The 11,082-nt window shown below is 45.7% G+C and overlaps 2 protein-coding genes across 2 annotated transcripts; one reads left to right on the plus strand and one right to left on the minus strand.

Annotated features, from left to right (window-relative positions):
• Positions 1-270: 270 nt before the first annotated feature.
• On the plus strand, positions 271-3,533 carry LOC127340812 (CDT1-like protein a, chloroplastic). Its single transcript, XM_051366563.1, has 7 exons — positions 271-707; positions 1,225-1,344; positions 1,432-1,666; positions 2,012-2,611; positions 2,687-2,888; positions 2,993-3,083; positions 3,190-3,533. The coding sequence occupies exons 1-7, from the start codon at positions 331-333 to the stop codon at positions 3,245-3,247; spliced, it is 1,683 nt and encodes a 560-aa protein (XP_051222523.1). The 5' UTR covers positions 271-330; the 3' UTR covers positions 3,248-3,533.
• Positions 3,534-4,463: 930 nt separating this feature from the next.
• On the minus strand, positions 4,464-5,826 carry LOC127340814 (probable glutathione S-transferase BZ2). The gene has a single exon (XM_051366564.2). It carries the CDS (start codon positions 5,794-5,796, stop codon positions 5,047-5,049), a length of 750 nt encoding a protein of 249 aa, XP_051222524.1. The 5' UTR covers positions 5,797-5,826; the 3' UTR covers positions 4,464-5,046.
• Between the last annotated feature and the right edge of the window lie 5,256 nt (positions 5,827-11,082).

The following is an 11,082-nucleotide window of genomic DNA, read 5'->3' on the forward strand; positions in this document are numbered from 1 at the left end:
GTCGTACCAACGCTTTTGAGAAAGGAACAATTCAGGACCTGTGGGCCGACATTGATCTCACACGTGGGCTTCCATACCATAATGTGAACTCTTACACCGGCCTCGAACCTGAACTCACACGAAGGACATCTCTGATTGGGCGCGAACACCTTCCAGACCTTCCACGTGGCAGCCCCCACAGCTCTTCGCGCCATTTCTCGCCGTTACCTCCCGCCAAAACATATCGCTGCCCGACCCGGACCCGGTAAGGTTATAAACGCCTACCTAATGCGAGATCTTGCACAGTAATCCTCTCCCCACCCCCCGAATCCCGACCGAACCCTCCTCGACATGGACGCCGCCACCCCATCCAAGCGGGCCAGGACCACGGCGGCGTCGGCTTCCATCGCCAGCACGCCGCAGAAGCCCAAGATCGGGGCGGCCACCTTGTTCGCCGACCAGGTCGCGACGCCGGAGAAGCCGGCCAAGAAGGCCCCGGCGGCGGCGTATCCGATCTGGACGCCGGAGAAGACGGAGCAGAGGCCGCTGCGGCGGAAGGGGTGCGCGGCAGTTGCAGAGGAGGAGGAGGAAGATGATGATGAGGAGGATGAGGAGGAGGAGGAGGAGGACGCGCTCGATTCCGTCGGAAGGGAGCTCGGCGTCAGCGTCGGCGCCAGCGCCAGACGCAGTCCCGTCAAGCGCAGGCCCGAGGTCAAGCTGCCCGAAAGGTAAATCACGCAGATTTCTCGTTTACGCGCGCCCTCGAAAATTGGATCCTATCGTTCGATTTCTCGTTTACGCGTGCCCTCCAAAATTGGATCAGTTTTACCTAGTTTTGGAGCTTCAGACCATCATTAGTCTAGGAAAATTCGACCTTGATGTGTGAATTTCGTTTCTACGATGCTGATTTGCTGCGCCCAGAGTTGGAACCGTCCGTAATGTAGTTTAGTTACTCAGTAAAGTAGTTTACTTTCACACCTTAATATAAAAAAATGATCCTTGTGAGATAAGGCCACATTTTGGTTAAGGTAATTCCGCGAGAGTCTTAATGGATTTATCGTTTCCATGCCTGAGTAAACTTGGAAAGTGGACTGCAATACTTGTATACATAGATGCACACTGATCACAACTCTAAAGAGCTGGAAACAGTTGTTCCCGAAGATCAGAAAATGTCAAGTTAGAACCACAGACTTTAATTCTACTGTATTAGCTTGGGATGTAAATTTGGTTTCTGTCCCTGGTCAGCTACGAGATGCTCTGCGAGTTCTTCAACTGCTTCGAGAGCTCCACACGGCTCCTCCGCATGAAGGGATCCAAGGCGACGTTCCCCAACATCTGTGCTATCATTCAGAAACTGACTGACCGGTACTATACCCTTCTGATGAACCTAGTCAGTTAACTGCCGCTGTGTTGGATTGCCACTGTTCATCAGTCTCTTAATTCTCTCTGCAGGAGGTTTACCTACGGAAATTTGGCACAGCTCAAGTACATAATGCCCGAGGCGTTTGCCATCGACAAGATCCTTTTGCGTGATGAGAGTACCTGCTGTATGAAGCCTGATCTTCAGGTGAACCTGTTGGTTAGTGCGGCTAAGGGCAGTGAGATGCAGAAGGGGGAAACCCGCTACTCGGCCTTGAGAAGGATCTTCAGGCAGAGGGTTGTGGATTTCTTCAAGAACCATCCTGAGGTATGGTTATCTTTTATCTTTGAATTATGTTCCTGTGCAACAGTGCAAGTCTGCTGTCAAATAGAAACTGATTAGGAACTGTATGTCTAGTATTAGTTTAAGATGTGCTTCTTGGTGCATGCTTAGTTGATATTTAAGTATTCATGGTGTCTTTAGTTTTAGCTGAACCATCCTTAGGTATGATAATCTTGTATCTTTCACACTTTCCGCGTAAGTACTTTTGTGAGTCTATAGTCACAAACGAGAACTGTTCATGTATGACAAGTGTTGTCATGGAAATATACTAGTTGATCTATGCTTAGTTGGTATTAAGTACTCATGACCTCTATGTAATTTATCTATCAGGGAGATGACATTCCGGAGCATGAGCTGCCGCATCCCTTTACTCAAACAAAACCAAGCATGGTTCAGATCCCCCTAAGAGCTGTTCCCATAGCTTTATCTACAGGACCATCACCATCTATGGCTGAACAGCAGCCTGTTGGGATGTCGCACATGCCTCATTCCTTCAAGAGAATGTTCTCACAGAGATCTTCAACCTGCCCTGCAACTGCCAGCGCAACCAGTTCACCGGCAAATGCTGAGTCTACCACTTCATCTCCATTGAGTAGGAAGTCGGTGCCTGTCTCTGGTGGCACAGATCACGAGTCCCATGTTGCACTCAGGTTTGGTGCTTCAGAAGGAACTCCTGCCAAGTGTGCCTCTACTCCAGTGAGATTGCTGGCAGCTACACCAGGCCTTCACACCCCTAAGAGGCCAATCTCTGCTACAATGGGTGACAGTCCACCTCTGACAGTGGCCAAGCGATCAGCCAGGGCCAAATTGTTCATGACACCTACAAAGGATGCAAGCAGTATGCAAGAAGAGAACGAAAGCACTAGCACGTCTGTTGTTGATGGCGATGATGAGTTGCTCAGTTTTCTTCCTAAGTCCGTCTTGCAATCGGTAAGCTCTCACTGATTGTGACCATGATTTTCTCAGTTTGCTCTGAACAAAGGATAACACATGTGTTACTGGCAGGTCAAGGAGAAGGAAAAGAGGGTTTTAGAGGACAAGGTAACAGGCTCTGCCGATCAAGTTCAAAGGCAGAAGCTTATATCGTCCCTGCCAAACACCTTTGACACTATCTTCCTGATCTATCAGTCGAGGCAGCAGTCTGTATTGACAAAGCAGGAACTTCTTGACAAGATAATTGAAAGTAACCCAAAGATTTTGGACAAGGGTAAGTGTGCACTGTAATTTCAAATCGTTTGTTGCTTCAACTTAATCTTTTGTTGTCTGCAATGCAAATCCTGATGTTCAGCTACTAAATCTATCTATCTGCAGGTGAGATTGAAGAGCAACTGAAATTACTGCAAGAGTTCGTTCCAGAGTGGATATCTGAGAAGACTGCGCTAAGTGGAGGTATCCTCTGCTGGTAAGCATTTCCCGTCTGATGCGTAAATGTTTTTATTATAGCAAGACTAAACAGCTATACTCTTCCACAATTGCATATCCTAATTTGTGCTACCGTTCTTTTTCAGCGTCGATACTTCACTTAGCCAGTCAGAGATTCGACAAAGGTTGAACGGCGTCAAGTAGGTCAAAACACAAAACCAGTGTACCTTGTTTAGAAACTAGCAATATCATAGTGCAGTTTTGTGCCTGGAGGCTAGAGGATGACAGAATATACCATGCTTGTTCATGGCAATATCTTCAGTTCTGTTCAAGTTCAGACAGCTCTTGACTCTGTGGTGATTGACATGTGTAGCTGAGCTTTCCTAACAGCCGATTGTGTTGTCTTTTTTACTTGTTAGTGTGTAAATCCACTGTCTGTGATTCTCTTTTGGAAGAAATGATGTATATGTTACCTTGATGTGCTGCTAAATGCTGATGTCCTATTTTGTTTGTTTGTTTCCCTTTTCACCCTCTGTGATCAAAACTTGTCTGATGGGAAGAAAAGTCATATCAGAAATCAACTTACACAGGGCACACATTGAATTTGAACTTCTAATCCGTTGATATGTTAATTGTAATGTATACTATTTTTGTCAGGCATTGAAACAATCCCCTGTCGCAGAATGCATACAAGATGGAAATGTCAGACATGACGAAGCCAACAAAATCTCATCGTGAAGAAAAGGTTGGCGACTGAGGAGGTGAGTTAGCCAACCGATGTGAACTTGCATTCTATCTAAATGTCAGAAGTGTAGTGAATTCTACGCTGACACAATCTGCTATCATTGAAGTTCCCCCCAAAACAAGTGTCATCATCATCACACTGCTCGTTCTGAGCACAATTGTTTTCTTCATTTAGATGGAATGCAGCTTGAAGTTAATTGGCGTAGCTGCTGATGCCAAATAAGTTGTTGCCAGTTATATAGAGAAGTAGAATTCCTTCCTGTAAAAAAAAGTAGAATTCCTTGCAAATTACTGATTCTTGGGGCTTCACTTTGTATAGATTCTGTATATAATACTTAAAAAAAAAGATTCTGTATATAGAATCGAAATATCCTGTATCAAATTAAGAAGTGATTGGTGAAGTCAGAATTCAGAGCCTTGCCACTGCCTATTCAACTAGTATTCTGATTCTCTTTGCTACTGCCTCTTCTTCCATGTGGAGCAGAGCTGAGACTTGAAACCATGTTTGATGTTCTCGTCATAGAATCATAGGTAGGAGTGGTAGCTTCATAGTTTTGAGTTCGTTTCCTGCTTTTGCCTCAAGAACATTCATCTTGTCATTCCACTGGAGATTATAATTGTTGGTACTGATAAGCAAATGTGGAACTGGGCGGTGCCTATATTAATGCACTGGAGATTATAATTCAGATTTTATTCACTCTCTTCATCTTGTTTGAGTAAGAATGAAAGGTTGCCTGACTCTCACAAAATAATAAAAAAACTCGCCAGTGCCTATATTAGTGCACTGTGATTCAAACCATTGGTTGAGAGCTTTTATCATTACTGGCTACTGGGTCTTAATTTGGGAGCGCAACGCCGAACTTGGCCAGCAGGAACTTGGTGAACCCGACGACCTCGTCTGTCTCCGGGATCGCCTTGGCCGCGTCGACGCCCACCAAAATTCAGGAAATTGTCATGGTTGGGTAAGCAATCATGTATGTACTTTACCGCAGCAGGAGAGCTCTTCAGCAGCCAGTTAGGACGGATAAGCAAATCTGGAACTATGATGCAGATTATTTATGTGGGACTATATTTTTAATAGTGTTATTTATCTGGAGATTATAATTGTTGGGCCTGATGTGGAGCTTGGCAGTGCCGATATTACTGCAGGGAGATTATAATTCAGATTTTATTCACTCTCTTTATCTCTTGTAGATGATGCAACACTTGTGATTCAAACCATGGGTTCAGAGCTTTTATCATTATTATTGGGAGGTGTCTTAATTTGGGAGCTTAACGCCGAACTTGGCCTGCAGGAACTTGGTGAACCCGACGACCTCGTCCGTCTCCGGCAGGACGGCCTTGGCCGCGTCGACCGCCACGAAGCTGCGGCTCCACTTGCCGAGGAGCGGCGCGGTGGCCTCGTCCAGCATGGCGGCGCCGCTGAGCCGCTCGCACGCCCTGAGGGCCGGCAGGAAGCAGCCGAGCGCGATGTCGAGGAGCCCCGGCGCCGCGCCGCCAGAGAAGAACGCCCCGCCGTTGCTGCGCGCCGCGAAGGCCTCCTCGAGGAGCAGCAGCGCGGCGCGGGCCTCGGCGGCCGCCTTGGCGCGGGCCTCCGGCGTGGGCGCGAGGGACGCGGCGTCGAGCGCCGGCCAGAAGGTGCCGTCCACGTAGGCGGTCCAGAAGCGGTGCATGGCGCGCTCGTAAGGGTCGTCTGGCAGGAGGTGCAGGGTGGTGGTGGCGGCGGGCCAGTGTGCCTCGTGGACGTAGTGCGCGATGACGGCGGACTCGCAGATGGCGCGGCCGTCGGGGAGGAGGAGCACGGGGATCTTGCCGTAGACGGGGTTGGCGGCGAGCAGGCGGTCGCTCTTGCGCGGCTCGAAGCGCTCCTCGATGAGGGAGTAGGCGACGCCGCGCAGCTCCAGCGCCATGCGCGCCCGCATCGTGAACGGGCTCATCCGCCCGCCCAGCACGCGCACCGCCGCCGCTTCCTCGTTGCCGCCTGCCGCTGCCGGTGCCGCCGGAGCCATTGATGATCGATGTCTATGCTGTCTGCTGCTGCTTCTGGTTCGGATGCTTGGGTTGATCGGGGGTCGTCGCTGCTATTTAAGCTGAGCGAGGTGAGACTGGTTGACTGGTTGGGCGCACGCGCGAGCTAAGCAGCTAACTGGGTTTAGGTGAGACCAACCAAAAAAACCCGTGCATGCGTGCTGGTTGCTTCGCGTGGGCTGCTCAGACGCCTGTTCGCTGTGGCCACCGCGCGCGCATGACGGGCCGGCCGCTCTCTTTGTTTTGCTGCTACCATCAGCTCCCAAAACCGGGGGCTGCTTTACACCGACCTGGTCGGTGCCGAGCGTAGAGCCGCACACCCCCAGCCGTTGATGGGCCCGGCCCACTATTCCCGACCAGCTGTTTCATTTCGCTGCCCGCTGCGGTGCCTAGCTGGGCCGCGGCCCACTAGAAGGTAATTCTCGTTTCGTTTTCTTTTTTTCTGCTGTTTCTTTTTTATTTTCCATAATCCGGGTTTTTCCGGAAAAATTTCTATTTTTCACAAACATGATTTTTTTTAAAATACGAATATTTTTAAAAATATAATTTAAAATAAATTAGAACAGTTCTCAAATTTAAAAGATTTTTATGTTTGAACGATTTTCAAGTTTGAACGATTTTTAAATTTGAACAATTTTTTATTTTGAACTATTTTTATGTTTGAACGATTTTTTGAATATGAACAAATTTAAAATTTGAACGATTTTCTGATTTGAACATTTTTTGAATTTGAACGATTTCCAGATTTGAACATTTTTTGAATTTGAACAAATTTTAGATTTGAGTTTTTTAAATTTTAGCAAAAAGAAAATAAACAGGGAAAACCTCTGAAAGAATTTCCTCAATCTTTTTCTGTCGGTAAGGATTGCACCAGAGCACCTTCTACATTCTTCATACCATTCCTAAGATACAGAACTCTAAAAACTTTTTACTACCGACCAACCGTTACAGAGGCTTTTTCCTCGGCTCCTCGGTCAATTCTTTCGAAGGGATCCTTTTCCTCGTTCGAGAGTCTCCGCCCTTCTTCCACTCCGCTCGCCAAAGCTGAAAAAACCCAGAGGTTATTTGGATTCCTCGGAAGCCCCCCGCCTACATCACCATTTAATCTGCCACATTAGAATTCACAACCAAAGGTGTCTCCGCATCCAATCAACACGTAAGTCTCCTACCCAAGAAGGATAGGCTGGTTCACTTGAGGATCTCGGCAAGATATGCAGTTCTTGAAGAATGAAAAAAAACCGATCTACTTCTTTTTGGTATTTTAGACTAAATTCTTTTGTTCCCAATTTCTTCCCGGCACTTCCCAAGAAAAATCCCGAATTGGACGACCACTGCGATACTGATCCTGCGTGGTTTCCAGAAATGTTTAAGGATTGGTAGTGTCCAGATTTCTTGTAAAGTTATTTCGGACCCAAATTCGAGTTTTATTCGATTTAATAGAAAATAGAAAGACTTCATGATGATCAGCTAATTTAGCTCTTAATACAGGATCATTTAAGTCTGGTTTGATGGCAGCTCAGGATCAGCCTCATGAAAATCTTATATTCCCGCCAGATCATGAATTAGTAACTGCATCCAATCTCCGAAAAGTCCCGATTGTTTCGATTTTTGGAATGGGATATTTAGGGAATCCCCATGAACAGAAAAGAAACAAAACAAAAAAAGAAACAGAAAAGAAAAAGAAAAAAAAAGAAAAGGAAAAGGAAAAGAAACAGAAAATAGAAAACATAAATAAACGTGTAATGGGCCGACCAGGACGGCCCATACCGCGCGCGCGGGGGTGTGCGGCGCGCGGTAACCACCGACCTGGTCGGTGTGTAGGAATTGCCCCCAAAGGGGGCTGCTTTACACCGACCTGGTCGGTGCCGAGCGTAGAGCCGCACACCCCCAGCCGTTGATGGGCCCGGCCCACTATTCCCGACCAGCTGTTTCATTTATTTGCCATTGCGGTATTAAGGTCAGCCCACTAGAAGGTAATTCTCGTTTCGTTTTCTTTTTTTCTGCTGTTTCTTTTTTATTTTCCATAATCCGGGTTTTTCCGAAAAAATTTCTATTTTTCACAAACATGATTTTTTTTAAATACGAATATTTTTAAAAATATAATTTAAAATAAATTAGAACAGTTCTCAAATTTAAAAGATTTTTATGTTTGAACGATTTTCAAGTTTGAACGATTTTTAAATTTGAACAATTTTTTATTTTGAACTATTTTTATGTTTGAACGATTTTTTGAATATGAACAAATTTAAAATTTGAACGATTTTCTGATTTGAACATTTTTTGAATTTGAACGATTTCCAGATTTGAACATTTTTTGAATTTGAACAAATTTTAGATTTGAGTTTTTTAAATTTTAGCAAAAAGAAAATAAACAGAAAAGAAACAAAACAAAAAAAGAAACAGAAAAGAAAAAGAAAAAAAAAGAAAAGGAAAAGGAAAAGAAACAGAAAATAGAAAACAGAAATAAACATGTAATGGGCCGACCAGGCCGGCCCATACCGCGCGCGCGGGGGTGTGCGGCGCGCGGTAACCACCGACCTGGTCGGTGTATAGGAATTGCCCCCAAAACCTTCTGTCGTGCATGGGCTCAGCCTCTTTTAGGCCTTTTCGTCCGGCCGACAATCAACAATCGCCCGGGGTAGCATTTTTCTTCTACTGCCTAGCTATTCTATCGTGCATGGGCTTTGGGCCGGGCTTCATAAGGAAAACCAACCACAATGACTTTTCTTTCTCCATTTTCCGATGAAAAAACATTGACATAGTGTAATGAATTATATACGTGTATGTGCGTATGTGGGCCATTGCTCATGCATGTAAGAATGAATCCAAACCGGGTAGTGCCGTAGTGGGATCTCATAGCCGCATGCAACACAAATAAAAACTAATTAAGGAGCATGGTCCGCGGATCCGACAAGATCAAGGTCACCGGGGCCGCCACAGCGGGGCTATTGTAGAGACACCGTGGATGTGATTCGATGCTATCGCCATACATCTTCCACTACTTTCCAACACGTCCGCCTCAGGCGCTTAACTAGAGTGGATCAGAGTGTTTGTGGGGGTATTTTGACTTAGAAGGGATTAAATATCCCTCAATCCCTTCCAATCCACTCCAATTCCATCTAAACCAAACAAGGCGTTAAGGGTGACAATGAAAGAGCCGATAGATGGAGAGAGGAGGGAGAGATGGTGGGGATGTTGTTGTAGTATGTAGATCCATATATCAAGCTCGAAGTAGGCCAATATATATATGGCCACTAATATGATGGGGTGCATCTAGCTCCAGGAACAAAGTAAGTGGTGCATGTATACCTATATAGCCCACACATGTACAATAGCAATGTGGTCATAGATGCCGAAGCTCTAGAAAGTGAGGAAGAAGAAAGAGGACCAACGTGTGAAGTTGGGGGCTTGAATATCTAGGTACTAGGGCCATAAACACTTGGGATGCTGGCATTATGGAACGAGGCAATAGAGGTGGGAGCAGGCTCGAGATCAACAAAGGGGTTTGTGCCGGAAGTGGAGGAGTGAGACGAGGCCATGGCGGCGGTGGGAGAGGTGAGCAAGTGTCAAATTAGATCGTTTTAGAGACCTGGACGTGTGATACTACCATGTAGACTGAGAAATTGGATGCACCACATGATTGTATTGATCTTGAGGTATTTACAATACATGATTACTTGGTAACAAAACCGAGATCTACAACTAATCCTAGAGAATCTGAACCTTTAGATGGAATAAGGATGGATAGAAAACCGACTTTTACCTACAATTTTTTTGAATCAAGAAATATTGCTCCTGATTTCATTGATCCCGAAACCCATAAAACATAGTCATGCCCAAGAAATTCCTTGGTACATGGTGACCTACTTTTACAAATTATATTACGAATTTTCATTGTGAAGACCGGGTCGACAATCTAGCTAAAACGACGAAGGCGTTAAGAGGGAGTGTAAACCAACAACTCCGATATTCCCCCACTTAATTTCTCCTTCTTAGCTCAAATACATAGCCTTTGCAAGCGAGCGTGCAAATCAAATCAATCCCTTGATTAACTATCACACCTAAAATGATTAAGCCCCTGCCCTACGTACCTAATAAAGCGTAATTAACCTCAACGCCTAGTTACACGCACGCACACTCCACGCGTGCACACACACGCATGCATGCACCTGGAGTACAACCACAGCCATGTCTCAAAACAAAGCGTACTTGCGCCTACAGTATCAAAGAACAAACAGAAGTAAAGAAGAACATAAATGTGGTACAAGGATAGACCACCAAACTTGGGTCGATGCATGTGATCGCCATGAAATCCCACCAGCACCATTCGTACAATCGTACGTACATGTTCATCGCACAATTCATTCGTATTTTTTAATTTCATAGATCATCAACAACAATAAAAAGTGCCTGAAAATAACAAAAATTATAAATAGATACTTAGACCACATAACAACGACTATAAACACTAGCATACCAAAGGCCAGCCACCGTCCTTGCTGCTCAATCACTCGAACCGGATAAATTTATTGCAATTGAGCTTGTCACAGTGGATACACGGAAAGTCATCGTGCCAAGCCCCAAAAAACAACACATCAGAGCGTTAGCCATTGCCATGATAACAATCGTAGTAGATCAGATCATAAGAGACTACCGTAAAACCACATCAATAAAGGCAAAACCGACTGTATCTTAGTAGATCGGCTGGACACGCGACTCCACGCGCTATCCACCGACGCTAGACGCACTACCAAAGCAAGGATAAGGTAGGAAGAACCCTATGCTAGCTTTAGGATGCCGCCACCGTCTTACTATCGTGAAGAAAGCAAGGAAAAAACCTAAACCAAAAAATTAAAACACTCCCACCGGCAAGATGCCATATTAATCCCCATGGATCCCATGTTGTTTAACACCACAACTAATAGCCTTCCAATGGACCCCCCCGCTAACTAGTACTGCAACAAGAGCTCTAAGCCCAAAGTAGTTTGGTCTGAGCAGTACGTGAGATGTTCACTCAGTTAAGTCTCTCAGGTCCACACGCCATGTGCAGTGTTGCACCGAAACCTCTATAGCTGGACAGGATTCGCACGTAGTGTTGCACCGACCTGTGCGCGCACCGCATCATGGACCCTTCTCCGACCTCCCTCTCTAACAGCCATCTATCCTCGCATCAATGCTAATTATGCCGTGGACAAGCACTCGCAGACCTAGTCGCTTGCTAATTATGAAGCAAAGGGACAAGGAGGAGCGACGAGAGAGAGAAGTTG

Source organism: Lolium perenne, chromosome 3 (assembly GCF_019359855.2).
Source record: "Lolium perenne isolate Kyuss_39 chromosome 3, Kyuss_2.0, whole genome shotgun sequence".
NCBI classification, from domain to species: Eukaryota; Viridiplantae; Streptophyta; class Magnoliopsida; order Poales; family Poaceae; genus Lolium; species Lolium perenne.

Excerpts from the sequence above, each read along its gene's own strand:
- LOC127340812 (XM_051366563.1), top strand. The coding sequence starts at position 331 with ATGGACGCCGCCACCCCATCCAAGCGGGCCAGGACCACGGCGGCGTCG. Across the intron at positions 1,345-1,431 it reads ATTCAGAAACTGACTGACCG|GAGGTTTACCTACGGAAATT; the intron begins GTACTATACCCT and ends TTCTCTCTGCAG. Across the intron at positions 1,667-2,011 it reads TCTTCAAGAACCATCCTGAG|GGAGATGACATTCCGGAGCA; the intron begins GTATGGTTATCT and ends TTTATCTATCAG.
- LOC127340814 (XM_051366564.2), bottom strand. The coding sequence starts at position 5,796 with ATGGCTCCGGCGGCACCGGCAGCGGCAGGCGGCAACGAGGAAGCGGCG.